The sequence below is a fragment of the Notamacropus eugenii genome, chromosome 3 (genome assembly GCF_028372415.1).
Source record: "Notamacropus eugenii isolate mMacEug1 chromosome 3, mMacEug1.pri_v2, whole genome shotgun sequence".
Taxonomy (NCBI): domain Eukaryota; kingdom Metazoa; phylum Chordata; class Mammalia; order Diprotodontia; family Macropodidae; genus Notamacropus; species Notamacropus eugenii.
Genome location: NC_092874.1, coordinates 468,542,326 through 468,567,873, shown reverse-complemented (window position 1 = coordinate 468,567,873; position 25,548 = coordinate 468,542,326). Strand labels below are relative to the sequence as shown.

At 40.2% G+C, this 25,548-nt stretch overlaps 1 protein-coding gene across 1 annotated transcript in view; it reads right to left on the bottom strand.

Moving 5' to 3' along the window:
- The window catches only part of DPY19L1 (dpy-19 like C-mannosyltransferase 1), a 123,161-nt gene that overhangs the window by 74,153 nt on the left and 23,460 nt on the right, over positions 1-25,548 (bottom strand). The window contains exons 2-6 of the mRNA XM_072598860.1: positions 24,224-24,248; positions 23,814-23,901; positions 21,558-21,695; positions 14,610-14,730; positions 14,310-14,403 (exon numbers count right to left, since the gene is read on the bottom strand). Of these exons, the coding sequence (XP_072454961.1) occupies positions 14,310-14,403; positions 14,610-14,730; positions 21,558-21,695; positions 23,814-23,901; positions 24,224-24,248 (466 nt within the window). The remainder of the gene's footprint in view (positions 1-14,309; positions 14,404-14,609; positions 14,731-21,557; positions 21,696-23,813; positions 23,902-24,223; positions 24,249-25,548) is intronic.

The following is a 25,548-nucleotide window of genomic DNA, read 5'->3' as shown; positions in this document are numbered from 1 at the left end:
GCCCTTTGGGCATAGTTCCAAATTGCTCTCCAGAATGGTTGGATCAGTTCACAGCTTCACCAACAGTGAATTAGTGTTCCAACTCTCCTACATCTCTCCAACATTTAACATCTTCCTGTTCTGTCATGTTAGCCAATCTGATAGGTGTGATGTGGTACTTCATAGTTGTTTTGATTTGCATCTCTCTAATCAATAGTGATTTAGAGCATTTTTTCATATGACTATAGACAGTTTAAACAGATCAAATTTTATTACAACAAAATCTTGATATAATAAAAAGACTTCCTCATCTACTTAAAGCAGAATTTAATAAAGAACAATTTGAACTCAACAAAAAAATGCGGAATTCACAACAGAAATTGATCTGCAATTCATTTCCCCAAGAAAATTACCCACTATTGTTTCATCTTTTTTTTGTTAAAAAAGTTATTTTCCATACTAAAAAATATACAATGCTAAAAAGAAATCAAACAAATGAACAATATACCAAGAAACACTTGTAATCCTTTCAATACAAACACATTATCATTGATTATTTACTTTCAAAGAAAAATTCTTGAGTCCTTTAGCTTCCCAAGTGTTTAAGAAATTATGGGGTGTGGGGGGAAATAAAACCACAGGGCTAAGAAATTGCAAAGCAGGGATCTCATCTTTGTCCCTACCATTATATAGCACTCTCACCAAACTCAAAGAAGAGCTCCATTTCTTTAGTCTCACCCTCATTTACAATATCCAACTTCCTTCCAGGCCTAGCTGAAATGTGAAGGGTGAGGGAAGGTAACCTACTGGATAGCTCTCGGCCCAGGAGTTTACAAAATTTTTCAATATCACCCAACCTGTGGGGTTCCCAGGGGTGAAATATGCGGTAAGCTTTTGACTGACAGGAAAAAACACGTTGAAAGTGGTCTTCTGATCCATGTACCCTGAACAGAGACTTGTCTTTTATAAATGACGACGTGCTGCAGAGAGGGGCTGCAGAGGGGAACTGACCATGTAGACTTTAAGGAAGTTATGTGCAGCATTATGAGCCTCTTTACTCAACTCAAAAAAATTCCTGCTATGATTAAAATGATTTTGAAATATATTTTCTGTTACACTTGACACTTGCTAAAAGTGAGAGTCTCCATTTCTGAAAAAGGCGATGTCTATAAAACTGCTCCACAATATGAGCACCAACTGTCAGAAAAAAATATATTTCTCGACTTACAGTTTTTTTAAGCTTCAGGGTTTGAACATACTAACCATCTATCCTAAGAGAAGATGACTTTGATTTACTGCATTTATTCATGTGATGTCAGTTAAAACATGTATGTGCTCACTCATTCATATGGTTTCAACTATGATGCCTATGCTAATCCCAAATCTAAATCTGCAAAGCATAAACTTAGAAAAGCACTAGGATTCCTTCCAAACTTGTTACTCTAGGATACGATAAAGTCCAGAGGAGGAGCTATCTTTAACTCTTTTGGATTGCCAGCACTTAGCACAGTATCTGATGCCCAGTCAGCACATAATAAATGTATATTGATCAACAGAAAAACCACGAAGGAATGACAAACATCTGGCTCAGATGCCATCACTCTGGCATCTACACTGATTTTTGACAGTCTGGAGCAGTCGGTGGCTAACGCCATTTCACCAACATTTGTTAAACACCCAATGAGCAGTAAAAAGCTCTACTTTTTCACTGGGCAGTCACCTTGACTGGGAGGAGGCAGATGATCTCCAGAACCAAAAGATGACCAGAACCTACAAGGGCTTCTTTGTTCATTAAGCAGCATGTGCATGGCCAGCTGATTAAAAAAGGAAATGTAAAGAGGCCCAGGAAGCAAGGCCAGCTGCAGCTTCTGAGGATGATGTTCCTTTCCCATCTTTGAGATACCCTGTTCCTTTGTGAGCCACAAACTACCTTTAATTGACTGCTTTCTCTGCTCATGTGAATGTACAAAACATCTCTGTGCAAAACTTACTATTTTGTAGAGAGAATTCTAAATTCTAGGCTGCTCATTTCTTTCTCTCTTTCTCTCACCTATGCAATAAAGAAAGGTTGGTTCTTAAATCTAATTCTTTGTTACTGGATTATTTCTTATTGCTGGATTGGGTACAAAAAGTCCAAAACAAGCCAGTCTCTGTCCTCAAAGAATTTTTTAAAGCACGTTAATGTGGGAAAGAGGTATGGAGTTATACCAAGAGGGTAGCACACAGGTGACAAAATGATAAGGGCAAAAGAATATCGGTGGCATTCAGAAAGAGTGAACAGAATAGGCAGGAATCAAGCTGAGAACTGAAGGACAAGGAAGGTTATGAAAAGAGGAGGTAAAGGTGGAGTACATCCCACGTCGGGGATGGCCTGTGTGAATGCAGAGAAAAAGTGAATGGTGTGACAACTAGGGGAGTGACTAGCCTCCCAATTTGGTGGGGAAATGGAATTCACAAAGGGGAGCAAAATGAAAGAAAGCTGATAAGGTAAACTAAAAGGAGATGGGGGGGGGGGGGGAGGGAGGAACCGTAAGTGCCAGGTTAAAGAATTTGGTTTGTTTGTTTTTTATTATTTCAGAGGCCACATGAAACAATGCAGGGGAGAAACGTTATCAAGGCAAAGGTAATTCAAACCAAAGCTAACATTTCTACCTTCCCTTAGGAGATTCTTGTAGGAATGCTCTATGCAAAGAAGCAATGTACTTTCAGACAATCTGCTTGACAAAAAAGAACCAAAGATTTGCTTCTTCATCTATGAAATAAGGGGGTTAGATTAAATGGCCTCTGAGGTCCCTTGACTCCACATCTATGGACCTATGATCCTATGTCATTGCAGAAACTAGAAGCACTTTAAATGTCCAACGATAAGGGAGTGGTTAAATCAAGTGGAGTCCATTACTGTAATGGAATACTTTAATGCAATTAAGATGGACATGATGCAAGGAAATCTGAAAAGGTCTTCATGAAATAACTTGGAATAAAAACCACAAAATTAGAGGAATGGAGCACAGTGAGTAAGATCACATGAGAATGAATGGACAGAATGAAAAGATACAGATGGAGCCTTAGAGAGACTGAGAACATATTACACCAATTTATGTGCTTTAATTAATTTTATTACACTAGATTAATATAATTATTAAACAAGTGGAATTTTTGTACTCACATTAAATTTCTAATAAAACATTTAATTTAAAAAATAATCAGTAGATCAAAATCCTCTCAGTTTGTTATCATTCAGAGACTATTTATGGCTTCAGCTGGAGGGAGCTGCTAAGGGAGCATTTGGCTCTATCAATTTTTTTTAACAAAAAAGAAATAAGGTCAGTGGGACCCTGATTTCTTTGCATCTTTGAGTCTGCAGTAACTATAAAGATGAGGTTTACTGCATCTATCTTTTGCAAAAGCCGACCTGTTTTCTTCTCCTTTCAGTACATCCATACATTATTCTCATAAATATTTTAGAGATAGTAAAATTGTCCAATGGTCAAAAGTTAGTGATTTTCTCTTGTTTGCCTTTTTTGGTAACAATAAGGCCCATGACAATTTCCAAGCAACTGATAACCCCTCCCTCTTTGGGATACCACAAGAATAAACTGCTAAAACCTCTTAAAATTGCACAAACTTTTATAAAAGTGACGAGAACAAGACCAAGCAGAGACTCCTGAGCCTCCAATGGACACCTCCCATGATGACAGACGTTGAGCACTTCATAAAAATTCATACTAAAAGGGGGGGGGGGGGCAGGGCTAAGATGGCAGAATAGAAAGATGAACCTGTAGAAGCTCCCCCCCATAACTAATAAAATACCTGTAAAAAGTGACTCTAGAGCCGCAGAAGCCACAAAATGACAGAGTGAGATTTCCAGTCCAAGACAGTCTGGAAGGCCAACAGGAAAGGTTTTTTGCACTGGGCGTGGCAGGAACAGGACCTGGAACAGGATTCTGGGAACCACTAGCAGCAGCAGTTCTCAGGCTGCTCAACCCACAAATGCTACAGACAAAGGTCAGTGAGAAAGTTTTTTCATTTGGGAGAGAAGAGAACACAGTCACTGCTGCAGCAGCATTCATATTTGGAGCCCTCCACATAAAGCCCCTGGGAGAACTGAGCAGCTGATCTGAATCTCAGTCCCGAGCACAGCCCTGGGGCGAGGCTGGTTTGGTGGAGCTGGAGGCAGTTGTGGAGAAGGAATTCTACTCACAGATTCTGGGCAGAAAAGTTTTTGGTTGTTCTAAGACAAGTGCGCAGGCCAGAAGAGGAGTAAACTCCTCTCTCTGGATTGTGCCACCTTGGAGGAATTGAGAATTTACAGATCTCTAGAGTATACCCTCCTCTTGACAAAGGACTCAAAAGTCAAGTAAATGGCTGGGAAAATGCCTAAAAAAGAGGAAAAAATAAGACTATAGAAGATTACTTGCTTGGTGAACAAATATTTTCTTTCATCTTTTCGGATGAGGAAGAACAATGCATATCATGAAAGGAAGTAAAGGCTTCCAAAACCTCCAAAATAAATATGCAATTGTCTAAGGTCATGGAAGAGCTCAAAAAGGATTTTGAAAATCAAGTAAGAGAGGTGGAGGAAAAATTGGAAAGAGAAATGAGAGTGATGCAAGAAAATCATGGAAAGCGAGTCAACAGCTTGCTTAAAGGAGACCCAAAAAAATGCTGATGAAATAACACCTTTAAAAATAGGCTAACTCGATTGGTAAAAAAGGTCCAAAAAGCCAATGAGAAGAAGAATGCTTTAAAAAGCAGAATTAGCCAAATGGAAAAGGAGGTTCAAAAGCTCACTGAAGAAAACAGTTCTTTTAAAATTAGAATGGAGCAGATGGAAGCTAATGACTTTATGAGAAATCAAGAAATTACAAAACAAAATCAAAAGAATGAAAAAATAGAAGATAATGTGAAATATCTCATTGGAAAAACAACTGACCTCGAAAATAGATCCCGGAGAAACAATTTAAAAATTATGGGACTACCTCAAAGCCATGATCAAAAAAAAGAGCCTAGACATCATCTTTCATGAAATTATCAAGGAAAACTGCCCTGATATTCCAGAACCAGAGGGTAAAATAAATATTGAAAGAATCTACTGATCACCTCCTGAAAAGAGATCTGAAAAGAGAAACTCCTAGAAATATTGTAGCCAAATTCCAGAGTTCCCAGGTCAAAGAGAAAATATGGCAAGCAGTTAGAAAGAAACAATTCCAGTATTGTGGAAATGCAATCAGGACAACACAAGATCTAGCAGCTTCCACATTAAGGGACTGAAGGGCTTGGAATATAATATTCCAGAAGTCAAAGGAACTAGGATTAAAACCAAGAATCACTTACCCAGAAAAACTGAGTATAATACTTCAGGGGAAAGATGGCCATTCAATGAAATAGAGGACTTCCAAGCATTCTTGATGAAAAGACCACAGCTGAATAGAAAATCTGACTTTCAAACACAAGAATCAAGAGAAGCATGAAAAGGTAAACAGGAAAGAGAAATCATAAGGGACTTTCTACAGTTGAACTGTTTACATTCCTACATGGAAAGATAATATTTGTAACTCTTAAGACTTTTCTTAATTTTTGGGTAGTTGGAGGGATTATGTACATACACACACACATATGTATATATAGACAGAGAACACAGGGTGAGTTGAATAAGAAGGGATGATATCTAAAAAAATAAAATTAAGTTGTGAGAGAGGAATATATTGGGAGGAGAAATGGAGAAATGGAATGGGGCAAATTATCTCATAAAACAGGCAAGAAAAAACTTTTTCAATGGAGGAGAAAAGGGAGGAGGTGAGAGGGAAAAAGTGAAGATTACTCTCTTCACATTTGGCTTAAGGAGGGAATAACATGCTCACTCAATCTGGTATAAAAATCTATCTTACACTACAGGAAAGTAGGGGAAAAGAGGACAAGTGGGGTGGGGGGATGATAGAAGGAAAGGCAAATGGGGGAGGGAGTAATTAGAAGTAAACACTTCTGGGGAGGGACAAAGTCAAAAGAAAGAACAGAATAAATGGGGGGCAGGATAGGATGGAGGGAAATATAGTTAGTCTTACACAACATGACTATTATGGAAGTCTTTTACAGAACTACACATATATAGCCTGTATTGAATTGCTTGCCTTTTCAGTGGGCATGGGTGGGGAGGGAGAAAGGGAGAGAAGTTGCAACTCAAAGTTTTAGGAACAAATGTTGAGAACTGTTTTTGCATACAACTGAGAAATAAGAAATATAGGTAATGGGGTACAGAAATCAATCTTGCCCTACAAGAAAAGAGAAGATGGGGATAAGAGAATGGAGGGGTGTGATAGAAGGGAAGGTATACTGCCGGAAGGGGCAATCAGAAAGCAAAGCATTATGGGGCTGGAGAAGGGGAGAGATGGGGAGAAAGTTTAGAACTCAAAATTCTGTGGAAATGACTGTAGAAAACTAAAAATAAATAAATAAACATAAAAAAAAAAGAATTCATACTAAATAGTAACTGTTTCTCTTTTACCTAGGAACCTTGAGGGTCTTCTGCTTCCAGTGTGATTTTTTTTTTTTTTAAGGGGCCATCCCTTGAGTAACTACGTAAAGAAGCTTATTCATTGAATGGGTATATCTCACTGGAAGTGAGAATCTGATAAGACCTTAGCCTAAATTGGCCAGGGTCCCACATTGCATCCTGGGCCATCTTCAGTGGTCCAGATGAATCTCAGGCCACTGGACCCAGGTGGCTCTAGAGGAGAAAGTGACGCTGCTAACCCTGCACAGCCCTCACTCACTCAAATCAAAGTCAACTGCACATCATGTCATCATCTTGATGTCATGGTCTTCTTCAAGAATGAAGGACAAACACAAATGAAAAAAAAAACCAATTACTCTTTGAATCCATCCCACCAATCCTGCATCTATGTCCTTATCTTATCATCTAAGCCATTGCTTTCTCTGTAAATAAAGTATGAGATGCTTTCTCAAAACTCCTTCAAACACCTGAACAACTTACCATGCACCCCAAGGCTTTCTATTCTCCAGTTTCTTCACCCAACTGTCATGTGCCACACTTCAAGGCCTCCCACTCTCCCTGCTGTCCTGATCTGTGCACATGTTGTCCTGCCTAATGAGAGAGAAGCTCCCTGTGTGGGGAGGCCATCCCTCACACCTAGTACAACGTTTTGCATTATAATATTTAAGGAACTGAACTGATTTTTTTTTTCTGAAAGAAAACACTTAGGAAAAAATGCCCTAAGGTATCACTGTCTCCAAGGCCATAAAGGATCAGTTTTCAAGATTAACAGGAAATGTACTTTATAAAGGTAGTCATCCAAGTAAGTTTTCAAGTCACCTGTGTTGCTATATATAACATGTAACTTTTCATTTTAAATTGTCATGAAGAAATCAGTATCAAAATAATCCTAAGAAAAAATTAGGGATTAGGAAAACAACTTTAGAGTGGCATAATATAACTTCTGAAATATACTGGGGAGGAAAGTCTACAGTCTAACAAAGACAAATACATATCTTGTAATAACAATAATTAGCATCATAAAATACATAGCACTTGACTCTACATAAAAGGAAATCAATGCAATTTGTTGGGAGTTAGATGGAGTTTCCAATTGGATTTGCTAGAAGTATTAGTTGCTGCCCTAGATTAGTATGGATCAGGAGTCAGGAAATTAGGGCCTGCAGGCCAAAAGGGGCCCATTGCCCCTTTTTATACAGCCTGTGAGCTGAGAATGGTTTTTACCTTTTTCAATGTGCTTTATTTTTAAATATAAAATTACATTTTAAAGTAAATATACTTTATTTTTAAAAAGTAAAAAGTATACTATAGATGATAAAAATTAGTAGATGCTTCCAAATCAGAAGCTCTAAAAAGACAGGAAAATATGGTGTTTGTTGCCCCTAGTCGGGAATTCAGGTGAAAATACTAAGAAATGGAACCTGAGAATGAGGGCCAGCTTGGAAATAAATTAAGAGGCAAATATTTCAAGATTGGTTGGAAGAGAGTAATTTGTTTAACGAAGCTGTGGGCCCAGAGAGATAAAAGACTGAGCATAGATGCTTTACACACAGTGACCTGAGTTGTATTTTTTGGTTTTTTTAATTGCTTTCCTCCCCCACACAGCAAATAGAAATCAGGAAGGAAGGGAGGAAATAAAAAAGGAATGAGAAGAGTCATCAATAAGAAGACAAACAGAGCAACAGATACAGTTTAGCACTAAAAGAAACCTTTAAAATAGCAAGATCTCATTTTAATATAATGGCAAAAAGAGCAAAGATAATTGAGGTGGTTCCTAAAGTTTGGGGTGAGGTCTTCCCCCTCCAACAGACTAAAAGTACCTTGAAAACAAGAACAAATATGATCTCTCTTCTAGCCCCAGCACCTAACACACAATGTAGCACGTAGAATTGTCAGTAAAAAGATGTGCTTCGCTTTAGAAATACTGATCTAACTATTCAAATACCAGAGACAGAATGAGTCCTTAGAAGCATCCATCTGCTTAACCCACAAATGACACTGCTGTTCCTGAGATGGGGAGATCCTTAAAGTTCCTTTTAATATTCTTCATATTCACTCATATAATTTTCTTTAAAAATATTTTTAAATTTTAAATTTTAATTTAAAAATATATACGAACCCATTATGGGCAAATACTATGATACATGCTATGAAAGCTGTCTTGTAAATAGTCCCTGACCTTAACTTGGTCACACTGTTGCTGGCTTGGGAATTCTTCCTAGGTTAATACATCATCTCCTTTTGACTCATGCCACAGAGGAAACTGAAGGAGTCACAGTCACTGGATTTCTCTAGCTTATCCCTCACAACTATACCACTGCTAGCCTCCCTCTCTGGACAAAAATCAGGTGGTAAAACAGCAAAATTATCATATCTTTATCTGGTTAAGGAACACAGACCTACCTCTAAAGAGCCCATCCAACCCTTTACCTTACTAGAGACACATAAAAAATGGGGAAAAGAAAAGTATGATGGGTATGAGTGACTACTCATTAGACTTCAATTCTGGTCTCTCTCTGCCAATAAATTTGGGGGGGAGGGGAGAAATGGGTCATCCAAAAAATTACACTGGAAAAAGTAAACACACTAGAAAGTTGAGACATCTTGTTATTGCATCCTATGATACCAGTACAGAAAGTAAAATTTCATACAGCATACAACATAAGCTAAAAAAGCAGTTACTCATTTCTCCACTTGATGGCCCTCATGAGAAACCAGACGTGTTCAAAGAGCTTTTACTTCAATAATAATTAGATGGCCCCTTGAGCTGGTCTCTGCTTGAAGAATAGTAATAGTCTGACACCTCCATGCCCCATGCTGCTAAAATGAACTGCCTCTCTAAAGTTTGGAACTTTCAAGTTTTAATAAAAAAAATCATTCAGGCAAGAACATTTATTAAGCATTTATTATGAGCTCAGTAATTAACCAGTTTTTGCTCATTTTGAGAACTCAGAAAAAAATATATCTGATAAAAGCTAACTTTCCAATTAATTCAATCAACAATTATTAAATGCCCACTATGTGCAAATAACTACGCTAGGATGGGGATGCAAGACAAAAATCAAACTTTCTCTCAAGAAACTACAAATGCACATGTGGAAAAGATAGAAAATATGCATAATACGTAAATACGACAATTTCAAACAGGAGAGGAGACACTAACAAGTTAGGAACTCAAGGAAGGCCTCACCAAGAACATAGAATTTGAAATAAGGTCTGAACAAAGCTCTGAGGGATCACAAGAGGCAGAGGCCAGTAGGGAAGACATCCGGGGCATTAGAGACAGACTGGAAAAAGGCAAAGAAACAGAGGCTGGAATATGGGGGATGAAGGGAGAGAGCAGAACAGCCTGGCTGGACCACAGAGTGCACAAAGGGGTGTGAGGGCAACGTGCAATGTGGCTGGAGCCCAGCTGTGGCCAAAGAGGCCACAGGAGCCCACAGTGCTTCTCAAACAGGGAAGGGACATGATCAGATTTAGGCTTTAGGAAAACTTGGCCTTTGGTAGTTAGGTGGAAGATGGATTGGACAGGGAAGAGAGAGGCAGGGACATCACTCAGAATATCACTGCCAAGTCCAGAAGAGAGGTGAGGCTGCGTGAATGGAGAGAGGGAACTGACACAAGACCTACAAGAGTTGAATTGACAAGACTTGGCAATGGATAGGATGAAGGGGAAAAGGGAAGAGGGGGAGAAGACAAGGGTGACACTAACAACAGGAACTGGGGTGTGTGAGACAATGGTGTCAGCCTCAACAGAAATGGGAAAAGTCAGAGAGACAGGTGTGTTTGAGAGAAAAGAGCCTGAGATGCCTTAGGACATTCAATCTGAAAAGTCCAACAAGGAGCTAGTGATGTGGAAAGAGAGCTCAAGACTTGAGTGGTACTGTATACATCTGCCTTCTACATAGAGGTAAATGAAACCATGGGAACTGATGAAATCACCAAAAGGGAGTCTAAAGATAGAAAAACAGGACTCAGGCCAGAGCCTTGGGCCACCCGCACCACAGGGGTGGGGGGTGGCAGGGCAAAGGCAAAAGTTCAGCAAATGGCATTGAGATGGACTGATCAGGTAGGCAGGAAAGCAAGAAAGTAGTGTCCAAAAACCCCAGACAGAGTATCCAGGAGGAGAGAGCGGTCAGCAATGTCAGATGCTGACGAGAAGTCAAGGAGGATGAGGATGAAGAAAATGCTGTGACCAGCAGTAAATTTAGAAAGGGCAGTTGCAGTTGCACAGTGTAACTGGAAACCATATTAGAAGGGGTTTGAGAATTAGCGAGAGGAGAATAGAAGCAAGAAATCTGGGCAAAAAGGGTCTATGAAGGCCTGAATTAGGATGAGGCCATGTGGATGCAGAGAAGGGAATAAGCATTTCCTCAGCACCTACTATGTGCCAAGTACTGTGCTAAAATCCTCACAACAACTCTGGGAGGAGGGTGCTGACTCCAGGCCTGGCACTCTGTCCATCGCCCCACCTTGCTGCCTCTAGTGTGGCTCAACAGCAGGGATACTTGGACATAGAAATGACAAGACTTGGTAACTCAGTGGATATGGAGCAGGATGGTGAGGGAGAACGATGAGTATAAATGATGCCCAGGCCATCAATCTGGGTGATTAGAGACAAAAGCAGGAAGTAAAGAAGAGGGATGAGTTCCCAGGAAGAATGACTTACGGCCATCTGTGGGGTCCAACACTGTTTTATAGAGAAGTAAACTGAAGTCCAGGGAAATGAAGTGACTTGGCCCAAGTCACACAGAGAGTAGTAAGAGCTGGTGGTCTCCCCTCTGGGAGGGGTCTTAAGAGGCTGTCTACTTCGGCCCCCATCTGATAAGCAAGGGTGAAGGGGTGCACTGACAGGCCAAGACCAAAGAGGGGATGTGTGTCAGGGGTCATATCTAAACCCAGCTCCTGTATACATTAGTCCCTCCATCTCCTTGGGCCTCAGTTTTCTCATTTGTAAGATGAACTTGATTTCTAAGAGCCTTGCCAGATGTAAATCTATGATTCTGTGACATGTCACTGTTACTCCATAAAAGAAAGGGTATATTTAAAGTCTGGTCCCACAGCCCCCTTCAATGGTTCCCCTCACCCCCATTATCCCCCACCTCTGGTTTTCATGGGATTAGCATGACAGATTCACAAAGTTGTATTACTGAAAAAAACTGTTCTGGATCACAAAGGTCACAAGCAATCAATGCACATCAACAATTTCTAGCATTTGTTTCCCAGAATTCAGACGGCACTATTTTTAGGAAGGTGCAAGGCAATTTTCCATATTATTTGCTTCATTCTTAACATAGACCCTAAGAACATCCCAGCCTCATGCCACTCTCTTAAGATTAGAAGGGTGACTAAGCTAATGAATATGGGGGACGGGGGAACATGGAGGAAGTAGTCATTTAAGGCACTTCTAAAAATATTTTTTCACGTCCAACAAAAAATAAATACAACTAAACTGATTTTGAAGGAAGATACAGATGTAAAAGAATCTCCCTAATCCACTCAACACAAGAGTGGTATTAGATTTTATGCTTGCAATAAGATGAAAAATTTTCAAACAAAAGCTCTTTTTCAAAAGATTAGAAAACCATAAAATGTAAATATGATACTGATAACTAGCACTTAAGGCTCCTTCTGAATACTCTCTTTTCGCTGGGTTGGGTTTTTTTACACCACTGAACTGTCCCCATTCTCTTCCAGCCTGTCTGACCGTTAGTCACTTTGACCCAGTGGGCCTTACTTCCATCAGGTGTAAAATAAGGGGACCTGGATAACATCTGCTAACCTCTAATGGCCCAGCTAGTTCTAGAGCAGGGATCCTGCGTCCAGAACAGAACTCACTATCCTCCTGGCTAGATCCACTTCAGCCCTTCACTTTCATACTTCTGTGCAGGAGCAGTCCCCGCAGTGGACAGTTCATAACCTCAAAGGCATCTTCATTGGCTCACTATGCTTCAAGCCCATATTGCCTTGGATACCAAACCTGGAGACTTTAGCTCTGTGGCATCTTTTGTAACGCTTCCTTTTTGGCAGTCCCCGCACACCCACCAGAATTCAGGCCCTGCTGGCATCTCCCCTATCTCTCTCAGGCCCTCTGCCTCTAGGCTCTCCCCTCAGCCACCCCTCCGCCCACAATTGCCATACTGATGCTCCTACAGCTGAGTCTGACCACATTTCCCTCTGCCTAAGGGGCAGTGCCCCACTGTCCTCTCCTTCACCATCTGGCTACAACCTTTCTTACCCAGCTAATTACAACGATCAGTACTTCCCATTCCAGTCAAACTGGATGGCCTCCACCCATGACAATCCATCTCTTTCCATGACTCCCAGGTCTGGAATGCCATCCCTATCTCCCTTGAAGGCTCAGGTCAAGTGTCCCTTCCTCCAAGTGACCTTTCCTGACTAGCCCCAGGCTTGGCCCCCTCTTCCAAGTCACTGCATTTATTTCTGTAGATCTTGTGATCACTGATCAGTAAATATGTGACCACGTTAGAATGGGAGCTCCTTGAGCACAAGATCTATCTCACTTCCATTGTCTTGAGTACACAGTAAGTGCTTAACAAATATCTGTTTGCCTCTCCACTCTCTGCTCCATCCTCCAGGAGCGGCCAAAGAGTTAGCCTAAAAGGCAAGAGACATCACTTCCAGTCCCAGAAGCTTTGGGGGCTCCCGGCTCCTCCCGGCTTCGGGGGCACACTGGCTCCCGGTGTCTTGTACCACAGGTACCTCTGGCAGTCTGCTGGAGTCTCCAGACTCTTCCTCAGAAATACACAGGATTACAAAGGAAACCAATTAGACTTAAATACAGGTGTCCAAATATTCTAAAAACCCAGTTCCTGGAGCCTGGAACAGCCGGACCCCTTGGCCTAACCCCAGAGCAGGTTAAGACCCCAAAGTCCAGACTCTCTCCACATCAGCCTATGCCCACACTCTCTGTTCCAGCCAAACTGACCTCTCTGCTGCTCTACGAAGTTGTCCTTCATCTCCTGCCTTCCTCATCCTGCCCCAACTTGTGCCTCTGGGAATTCTCAGTTCCCTTCAAGGTTCACCTCAGGGGCTGCCCTCCCATGATGCCTTTCCAGACTGCTGGTCCTCCTCCCCAGTCTGTCAGTGCTCTCCCTCTCCTCCAACAGCCTGCCCCAAGCTGGAGACACACATGCTCCTGAAGGAAGAGACTGATTTGAGTTTTTATCTTTAAATCTCCAAGAACTAGCTGAGCTCCTTGCATATAGGAGTCAATTAATCAATTTCTTGTTGAAATAGTAAGTTTCTTACTGAACTACATTGAGTTTTAGAAAAGGCGCTCCGTCATCAAGCAAACAAGCAGATAGCCACAACCTGCATGAAAACCGTCTTACTTGTTAAGACTTTTACGATCATATTCATAAAGTAATGAGTCATGAGTGCTAAACCCTTCTTTTTTCATGTACTTTACCTCATGAACCACAATGCATGTACGTCGGCTTTCTTAAAAAGGCTCAAACCCTGATGTATCCACAAGCTGCCCAAGGTGCTCGGGAGCACTTCAGGGGATCAGACGCCCACAGCGGTCTGTCTGCAGCTTTAATTTTTTTTAACGTGTGAATTCTCAGCATGGAAACTATATTGATGTTTACACTAAGCGTAAAATCATTTAAGTGGGACCTAATTTTTCAATTCATTATTCTAAGGTTTTTGTAAATAAGTCTAGAAAAATAAATGAATTGATTTAATAGGTTATTGTTCTCTAATGAATATAACCCACCACACTTTTTTTCATTAAGTTTGTTTTGCAAAATCTACCATAAACACACTGCAAGCTTACTGGACTCAAAGCTCTTACCTTAAGTATGTGCCATAGATGAAAAACAAAGCCATCATTAGTCCATTTAATAGAAAAATCATTGCGACATAAAAGCAAGCTGGGTCTCCCAATCCTTTAAAAAACAAAAAAAATGCCTCACTATAATTTAAAAAGCTACAGGTACATTTGAGCCTTTTTCTGTTCTGAAACATTTACAAATTTGTTAATATTTGCTTATTTAAAAGACTTCTTGAAACAATCACATCTCTGCTCTTTTTACATACAAATTACTGCAGGGCGTGTACTAGAAGCACAGCATTATCCTCCAAAAAAACTTGCCTTCACAGCTTTCTATGGGACTAAGTCCTTCTCCCCGGGTAACAGTCCAGCATATCTTGGTCTGAACACCAATCAAGTCCATTATCCAGGTATATATGCGATACCAGCTGGCTAAGACTACCTAAAAAGAAAGAAAATTGGAGACAGATGAGGATAGCACTTGATTGACTGTGGTCATGATTGCCACAAAGGGTTCGGTAACACTTTTCCCCTTTTTTCTTCCAGTTCTCCTGTCCATTCTGCTCCCTTCACTCTAATAAAGCGAATCCTCCAAATCTCTTGCTCTTAACGATTCTCCTTGATGCAATATGCATCTTTCTGGCTCACAAGTCTCACTCCCACACTTCAGCTTTATTTTCTCAAGAATGTCTTAGCATCGTAAAATCAAAGACCACAGATGTAGGTTTGGGAAGGCCATGTAACGCAATTCTGTCATTTACTGGTGGGGAAACAGGAGCCCAGCAAGTCCCATGACATACATGGTTGCATAGGTATTAAGGGACACACCTGATCCTGGTTCCTCAAATGCCAAAGTGCCTATTTTTTCACTGTCCCCTAAACACAAAGGTATCTTATACTTGGAGAATAAAAAGGTTCTCAAAGTTTTATATTATAAAATCCTGCCTGAACTAAACCACAAGCTCAAAAACCAGGAGCCACATCTTTTTTTTGTCTTGCTCACCCATATCTGATAGCACCCGATCAATCTATCAAGTGGGCAGCTAAGTGGCACCGGGGAGGGCCTCAGGAGCACTCACCTTCCTTCCTAGCAGGGTGACCCTGGGCAAGTCACTTCACCCTGTTTGTCTCTATCTCCTCATCTATAAAGTGAGCTGGAGAAGGAAACCCCCATGGGGTCAAAAAAGGTCAGACCCATCAGTTACTAAGCAGTAATTAAGTGCCTACTGTGTGCCACTCACTGTGCCAAGTATGGGAATACAAATACAAAGAATAACACAATCTCTAACACGGAAGACAAGCATGTGTACAGATATATTCACGGACAGTATGTGTGTGTGTTAGCGTGCACACACAAACACACACACACACTAAGTGGTGAAACGTCCGGTCATTTCAGAGCCAGAGCAGCAGCAATAGGGGGCAGGGGAGGATCAAGACAGGCTTCCTGGAGAAGGGAGTACCTGGCTTGGGCAAGGAAGGAAGGGAGGAGGGACAGAGGGAAGGAGGGAGGGATTTCTGAGGCAGCAGGGAAGAAGGAGCTCACTTGGGAATGGGGAGGGGAGTCAGGACCCAGACACAGTGACAAGGGGTCCTTCCCCTCAGGTCACAAAGGCTGAGGTGTGGGGTCCTCCAGGGCTCTGTCCCAGTCCCTCCTCTCTCACTACACCCTCTGGCCTCTTGATCTCATCTGTTCTGAGGAGTTTGATGCCCACCTCCATGCAGAGAGTTCCCACATTACCCTCCCTCCCTTCCAACTGAATGTCTCCTGGACTCCTCAAACTGCACATGCAGATCCTGACGTGGATCACCTTTTCCCCCAAACCCCCTTCACTGCTTGGGTGACCCCCACCACCCCCTCCTCTGCACTCAGACTGTCACCATCCCCATCCAGGCCATCCCTCCTGCATCGAGTCTTGCCCCACCCCTGCCCATCCTCACAGCAGCAAAATCTGTTCCTACAGAATAGACTCCCTTCATCAATAAAATGCAGGAGCTCCCTATTCCCCTCAGGATCAAATATAAAAAGCTAGTTGGCACTGAAAAATCCTTCAACCTGCTAATTTTACTTCCTTCTACTCTGAATCTCTTACTGTTCCTCCCACAGGGCTTTCCACTTCCAGACTCCATACCTTTTTGATGACCATGCCCCATGCCTGGAATGCCCTCTCCTCATCTTCCTCCAGCTCCTGGTTTCCCTGGCCTCTCTTTATTCCTTATCCCCCACTGCTAGTGCCTTCCCCTGAACATTAGCTTCCATTATATATCTTGTAGGTATGGTTTTTTGTACGTTTTCTCCCTGAGGAGAATGTGAGATCCTGGGGGACTAGAATCCTGGTTTAACTTTCTTTCTATCATCTGTGTCTACCTTACTCAGTAAATGACAAATCACTTAACCAGTACCTGATGACTGCTAATAGGAGGAGATGAGACTCCTCCTCTGTGAGGAACAAGGTAAAGGCCAGTTTGGCCAAGTCTCAGAGCACAGTCAGAGGAGTAACATACAATGAAGCTAGAAATCAAGGACAGGTTTTATAAGTGCACTGGGGAGGCTGAGGCTGAGGCTGAGGCTGAGGCTGATGGGTCACTTGAGGTCAGGAATGATGAGCTATAGTGGGGCGAGAGCTGATCAGGGTTTCCACTGTGTCCAGCAACAATTGATGAGGCTCTGGGAGGGCAGGGCCATGGGAACAATGGAGCAGGTAAACACTTTCATGCCCATCAGGATGGGGTATTTTGCACTGTCAGTCAGGGTGAAATAGGGAGATCCAGTCTCAAAAAGAAAAGGTGAAACCACCTTTAGTATAATTGATCCTCAATGCAACAGGGAGTCAGTGGGGAAATCACAAGGTCAAATCTACACTTAAGGAGATACTACAATGTAAAGGACGGAACTGAATGGGGTGGATCCTGAGGAAGAGACATCAAGTAGCAGGCTGCTACAATAACCTAGGGGTGAAGGACTGAGGGCCTGAAACGAGGTACAGAGGGACAAAGTTGGATGGAAGAGAAGGTAGACAGGTAAAAACAGCAAACTCTGGAGGTGACTGGCTAAGTACGGTAAGGTTGGGGAAAACTCCCAGGTAGATGAACCTTCCCTATTTCTGTTGAAGAAATCACCATTCTGCAGTCTCCTAGGTTTGTAACCTGGGAGTTTTCCCCAACCTTACCCTACTTAGCCAGTCACATCCAGAGTTTGTATGCAACTAAAAAAGCTAGAAAAATAATCAGTACCCAATTAAACACCAAATGGGAAATCCTGAAAACCAAAAAAGACATTAATAAAACTGAAAGAAATAAAAACACAGAATAAATAAAACTAAGAGTTGGTCTTATAAAAAAAAGATAAACTACCAGTTAATTTGATTTAAAAAAAGAAAATCAAATTACCAGGATCAATAATGAAAAGGATAAATTCATTACCAATAAAGATGACATTAAAGCAATTATTAGGAGCTATTTTGACCAATTATATGTCAATAAATCTGACTATCTAAATGAAATGGATGAATATTTACAAAAATGAACATTGCCCAAATTAAAAGAAGAGGAAATAGAACCCTATATTAGAAAAAGAAATTGAACAAGTCATAAATGAGCTTCCTAAGAAAAAATCCCCAAGGTCAGATGAATTCACAAGTGAATTCTACCAAACATTTAAAAAAACAATTAATTCCAATACTATATATATGGAAAAATAGGTAAGGAAGGAGTCCTACCAAATTCCTTTTATGACACAAATATGGTGTTGATTTCTAAACTAGGAAGGATAAAAACAGAGAAAGAAAACTAAAGACTAATTTCCCTAATGAAGACTGATGCAAAAAAAATTAAAATGCTAACCAGGAGATTACAGCAACATATCATAAAGTTCATACACTATAAATTTCTGGGATTTATACCAGGAATGTGGAGCTGGTCCAATATTAGGACACCTGTCAGCAAAACTGACCATATTAATAACAAAACCAAAAAAAAAAATCACTGATTCTAACCCTAAAAATCATATGATTATCTCAATAGATGCAGATAAAAACAAAATATAACACTCATTCCTATTAAAAACACTATCAGCAAACATTTTCTGTAATGAGGCTACTAAGCTAGAAGCCTTCCCAATAAGACCAGGGATGAAGCAAGGACGCCCATTATATCACCATGATTATTCAATATTATACTAGAAATGCTAGCTACAGCAGTAGGAAAAAGAAATTGAAGGAATCAGAATACGCAATGAAGAAACAGGACTATGCCTCTTTACAGGTGATATGATATGATATGATGGTATGCTTAGAGAATCCTAAAAAATCAACTTGAAAGCTAGTTGAAATAATTAACAACTTCAGCAAAGTTGTAGGGTATAAAATAAAACCACAAAAATCATCAGCATTTTGATGTAATACCAACAAAGTCAAGGAGGAAGAGGTGGAAAGAGAAATTCCATTTAAAATAACTGCAAACAACATAAAATACTTAGGAGTCTATCTGCCAAGACAAACCCAAAAATCATATAAATACAATTACAGAACAATTTTCAGACAAATAAAGACAGATCTAAACAACTAGAGAAATATTAATTTACTGATGGGTAGGCTGAGCCAATATAATAAAAATGACAATTCTATCTAAATTAATTTACCTATTCGTTGACATACCAATCAAATTACAAAAAAATTATTTTATAGATTTAGAAAAAAACAACAAACTTTATTTGGAAGAACAAAACATCAACAATATCAAGGGAATCAATGAAAAATATGTGAAGGAAGACAGCTTAGCAGATCTCAAGTGGTAATCATCAGAACAACCTGGTACTAGCTAAGAAACAGAATGGTGGGTCAGTGCAATAGATTAGGTGCACAATAGACTGTGCCATAAAAAATGATGAGGAGGTGGATTTCAGAAAAACCTGATGCAGAGTGAAGTGAGCAGAACCAGGAGAACACTGTACACAGTCACAGCAACACTAGACAACACTTGGCTACTCTGAACCAGTCAATGATCCAAAACAATTCTGAAGATTTTATGATGAAAAAAATGCCACCCACTTCCAGAGAAAAAACTGATGAAATCTGAATGCTGATCAAAGCATTTTTGCTTTTTTAAAATCATTTTTGGTTTTTTGGTCTATGTTTTCCTTTGCAACGTGGCTAATATGGAAACCTCTTGTATGACTACACATATATAATCTATATCAAACTGCATGCCTTCTCAAGAGAGGAGGAGAGGGAAGGATAGAGAATTTGGAACTCAAAATTTTAAAAAGATGAATGGTAAAAACTTTAGTTTATATGTAACTGAGAAAAAATAAAAGAAAAACTAAATGTAAAAAAAAAAAAAGGAAATAATTCCTGACCTCAAGGAGTTTACCATCTGGTAAGGGTATAGGATGTATAAACCACTAACTACACTCATTTCATGGTGAAAAACAGACAGGGAGGCAGGAAAATAGCCTAGCAAGCTCCCCAAAAAGCCAGTATGGTTGGTGATGACCAGTAGAAATGGAGAGAAGGGGACAGATTAAAAATGACTGTAAAAGGTGTAATGGGGAGGATTTGGTAACTGATGAAATATAGAAGAGGGGAGAAAGAGGGGAGGCCTCCATTCTTGAAAAAGGCAGACTGAACGTAATCCTAATGTGAGGTATGAACAGAGGCAGCGGCAGCTCAGTGGACGAGCACTAGGTGTGGGGTCAGAAGACTTCAGCTCAAATCTGGCCTTGTACACTTACCAGCTGTGTGACCCTGGGCAAGTCTCTTCACTTTAGTTTGCTCAGCTGTAAAATGGGGTTAAGAAGAGCTCCTACCATGTCAGACTTAGTTATGACGATTAAATGAGACAACATTTGTAAAGATTTCAGCATGGTACCTGGAACATGGCAGGCTCTTATATGTGTATATGTATATATATTTAGGGTTAGGGTTATATATATATATGCTAGCTATGATGACAGTGATAGGGAAGAAGATGATGATAATGATGAAATTTAAGAAGAAAAAATGTGCAGTCTTCGAGAGGTTCAAAAACAATCAGCTGCTTGAACAGATGGAAGGTGCTGTGAGAGGAGAGCTGATATGAAGAAAGACCTATGATCTCATTCTGAGCTTAGCCATACAATGGCCACCCAGGAGAGCTGCCAGGGTCAAACACGCCATCAGCAGGTGAATGGGTTAAGAGTTGAAAGTGAAGGGAATGACTGAGGACTCCTAAAGTATTCTCCTCATGTCCAGTCACATCTAAAGCATTTCCTTTCCTAGGAACATATGGTAGCAAATTCTCTAAAAAGAGAGTACATTGTTACCAAGTGACAATTTAAGCCACTGAATTATGAAATAGCTGCCTCACATAGCCTGGGAAGCACGCTCCGCTTGTAGGCCCTGAGGGCCCTAGGGACTGCGCACTGGGAGCTGCCTCTTTATAAGGTATACTTAATAATGAAGGTTCCTAGAAATAAGGACACTTCTCAGTCTTTGGACCCTTTGCATGGGGAAGAGGCCATGTGATCAAATGAGATAACATAAAGTACCATGCCAACCTTGTAGCACAATGTGAAGATTAATTATTATTATTGGACCTCCTAGTTCATCTCATTCCCCAAAAAAGGTAAATCAGAGGTCATCAAATTGAAAAACCAAAATGTCATTTCATACATGAGTTTAAGTCAATACAATCTAGCCTGAGGGTGTGGTTCCATGTCCTTTCTTCACATGTCAGGATACCGATTTTATTCATCGCTCAAAAGTTGTTTTTTGGCAAATGTCTGCATTAGAGACTCTGTTCAAGATGGCTAGCGTAAGCTTAGGAATCTAACTGTCCAATGAGTAAGACAAAACACTCTTGCACTGAACTGATACTGGATAAATTCATTGCTGAAACTGCTCATTCATGACCGTCAGCATGATTAACTCATAACAGTAAGCATTTGCTATGAGCCTATGACCTCAAAATTCGTTATGTAACCCCTGTCTACGAGAAAACAGGGAACAAATTTAGGGATTTTCATGTTTTCTAGATCGCAAGAAAATGTGATTATGTGCCAAGAATTCACCAAAATCCTATCCCTGTCCACGGTGATCCTTATCTCTGCCATTTCCTCTCCTAAAAATGACATCTTCTGTCCTAAGGAAACAAAATTTAAGAGATGTTCCCTGCTTTTATATGAAAGACTTCAGATATGGGACTATACATCTAGCTAGGGTGAACACTTAAACAAAAATATATATAAAACTGAGAACTCACGTGCAAATCAAACAAATCCAAGTAACTCACCTCTGGGTAAAGGTTGAACCGTTTCAACGTATTAATCACAAGAGGATATTCCGTGAGCTTGTCATTCATAATCATCCACACTCCATCATAAAATGAAGGGGCTTCTACAATGGTTTTGAAATAGGAATAATAAAGTCCCTAAAAAGAGAACACATTCAAGTTATGTTCAAATTCAATTACTCTTGTCTGCTCTTATCTCACACAAAATGCATTTTTTTTAAAAAAAACAAAGCAATTAGACAAGTAATGGCTGTTATTAACTTCATTGGTTTCTGCTCATTAATGCCTTCTTAGAATTCAATGATCTCAGCTTATTAAAGAGCTTCTATAACTACACTTTTGCAAAAGCATTGGGGACAAGAATAGGTTTTCAAGTGTTTTAATACTATTATTTTACAAAGAACTTTAAGTAAGTTACACCGTAGTAAAATGAGTAATTAGGAGGGTTAGTATCGTGAGTAGGCAGAGTAGATGAAGACCTGATATGATGAAATATATTCAGAAAACTTCTATGCCCCACCCAAAACATGCACACACATGCACACACACACAACGTTTCTTTCTGTTCTTCCTTCTAACATGGTTTTGGCTTTAAACTTTACTGGCACCAGTCAGCCACCTGACAGAACAGACAGTCTGATCATTCTAAAGCTCTAACTTGGATTGTGAGCAGTCTTTTTTTCTGTTCACTAAGACAGGGTTCATTTCCTACCATTCTGTGCTAAAAAAAAAAAAAAAAATACAGCACCTCTTCTGGAAGAAAGCATTTCTGATGAGCAGGTGTGGGAAGTTTCTCAACAGCCCCTGATCTTTCATTTACTGATCCCAAAAGATAGCTCCTACATATGTGCCAATCTTTGTCCTAAGGCCACCGAGCAGCAAAGTCTATGTTCGCTTCATTTAAGGGACAGCTAATCAAGTCTCCATAGACCTTCTCTATTTCTTCATTCTTAACATTAGTAATTTCTGTAAAAACTTCCATTATCTTCAAAGTCAGAGCATTTGCAGGTTGAGTGTCCAAAGAAATAATGGCGTTTCTTGTTGCCTTTATGCCCATCCTGAAATCCCCTCTGCAAATTCTTTTATTCCTGCTTGAGGAGAGCTTAAGAGTTGTCCCTCCACTTAGCTCCAACATTTTTCTACCTTCTAGAGTCATTAATAGTGAGGTGAAAATATTGATATGTTATAGGTCCTCCTCTAAAGCAATGGGTCAAGCTGTTGGTTACTGGTAAAGATTGAAGGGAGAGGGTGTCACGGTTAATGTCTGTAAATGGACTAAAAAGTGGGGCATACTTAGGATCAACAAGAGGCCAGCTAGTTCACCCCCTCGTTTCACAGATAAACATACTGAAATGCAGGGAGCTGAAGAGATGTACGCCAGGCCTGTGGGAAACGAGAGGCAGAGGTTTCTGCGAACTTGCTGAGAGCCAGGGCAGTTGGGTTGGCTTGGATTCTGTATGTGCAGAGTCTAGCACAGTATCTTGTGTATACTACGCTCTTGATATCCTTGTAGGGCTGAATAGGCTGCCTTTCACTGTTCCCACTGGACGTTTAATTTTGTTGTGACAAAAGCTGAAGAAGGCACAGAGCCCTTCAGTGTCTGCATCGACTTCCTAGGTTACCATGACCGAAAAATCATGACCTGGCAGCCAACTTCTCTGGTGCTTTCATATCTGAATAAACTACTGAATGAATTTGTAAGCCAATGAACTTATCTACTCACTTTTCTTCCAAAGGGAAAGATAAGGGTCCTATAGGAATGGGTATGAGGGTTTCTATTTGGATTTCTTTTTTTAGAGTGGAAGAAATAGTTTTAAAACAAGGGGCACTGACAGGGGAGGCAGACAGGCTTAAGTGGGGTCTGGCCATGGACAATGAGGGTGCTAGATGGGGGAGGGGGGAGGGGAGGATGAAGGAAGAGAATAAGAGAAAGGAGCCAAAGCCATACGAGTAAAACCATAAGATAGACTTTGCCTACTTCACAATCTGCCTCAGTAGTCCCTAACCAGTTAACATTACTGCCCTCCTGCTCTGAAAGTATGAATTAGGCAAAAAATTAAAAAACAAAACTCCAGTAATTTGACAATTAGAGAAAGAGACAGTTTGGTAACACTGGAAACAAGATTTGCTTCTTGAATCCTAATAACTACACGACGCTAAATCCAGGTAAGATTTAATTAATACCTTACAGCTTCTAGCCTACATTAAAAAAACACTTTTATAATGACTAGATGAACATAATACACAGAACCCAACCATTTCAGTGCGAAAAGCCATCTCCCTTTCCAGTGTTGAGAGGTGAGAAAAATGACGATCATTTTCAAAGAGACTTGTTATGTGACTCCTGCGAAAACAAAAGCAAAAGAACACCAAAGTGTTCAAATATCTCCATCTTATGTTAAAAGTTAGACTGTACCTATGCTAAACATACAGTGTGTCAAATTACATTTCTAAATGCCACTCATTTCAAAACCACTGTATACTATTTATCTAACCTGAAACTTCCAATTAGTCTTTTAACAGAGATGCAGATTTGTAAATATTTGCTGTACGTATATAATTAATATTGTAAAACTGAAAATTACTCATTCAAATTTGGAGAAAATACATTTGAAGAAATTTATTCATAAACTTACGATGGTAACAAATAAATAAATAAAACTTACCAGTGCAAAATCCCAGCAAAAGCAGCTGTAAGAGAAAATCAACTCGAATTAAATTTTTGGATTACAATGACTTCATTCTAAAAATAAGGATTTCAAATATATGGAGAGTGCAAGGGAGGTGACACTGCTGCTCTGACTATAAGATGGGGCATAAAAGCCCAATCTCGAAGGCTGGCAAGGGTCAAATGAGACAGTATCTGGCAATTGCTGGGCACGGTGCCCGGCCCCATGCATGAAGGGTTGAATCGTGGTTTGTTCCCTTCCCCCATCCTTTTCCTTTAATAGGGACTAGGAATAAAAACCATCTTCGAGAAGTCCTGACTTAGCCCTAAAGGGCTAAAGGGTATCCAATCTGCTCAGGTAAAGCCTGCTGCAAAGGGGGCTTCCAAAACCAGGTGGAGCTGGAGGAGGAATGAAAGAATAGAATCCTAAGGGCTACAAAAATGTGCATACCCTTAGACCCAGCAATATCACTCCAAGGGCTGTACCCCAAGGAGAGCCTACAAATGGGGAAAGGTCCCACATGTACAAAAATATTCATAGCAGCTCTTTTTGTGGTGGCCAAGAACTGGAAATGAAGGGGATGCCCATCAATTGGGGAATGGCTGAACAACTTGTGGTATATGAATGTAATGAAATACTATTGTGCTATGAGAAATGACCAACAGGAGGACTTCAGAGGCCTGGACGAACTTATATGAACTGATGCTGAGTGAAAGGAGCAGAACCAGGAGAACATTATACACAGTAACTGCCACAGTGTGCGAGGACTGTTTCTGATAGACTTAGCCCTTCACAGCAATGCAAGGACCTAAAACATTCCCAAACAATTCTTGAGGCAAAATGCCATCCACATCCAGAGAAAGAACTATGGAATCAGAATGCAGAATGAAGCAGACTATTTTTTCTTGTGTTATGTTTTGTTTTGGTTTGGTTTTCTCATGGTTTCTCCCATTCATTTTAATTCTTCTATGCAATATGACTAACATGAAAATGTGTTTAATAAGAGTATATGTGTAGAACCCATGTAAGACTGCATGCCATCTCAGGGAGAGAGGAGGTAGGAAGGGGGAGAAAATTTAAAACTTATGGAAGTGATTGTTGAAAACTGAAAACAAATGAATTAATTTTAAAAAATTTTTAAAATGTACCCAAGACAAAAAAAAAATAGAATCCTAAAGCCAATCTTATGGTGACCAACAAATACTTCCCCAAGTGTAGGGGAAGGGGTAGGAAATGTCTTTCCTTCTCTTTGGAAAGTCATTCATTTGTACTTTTTTATTTTCCTGGGCATCTGAAAAACAAAGATGTATTTAATATACTGT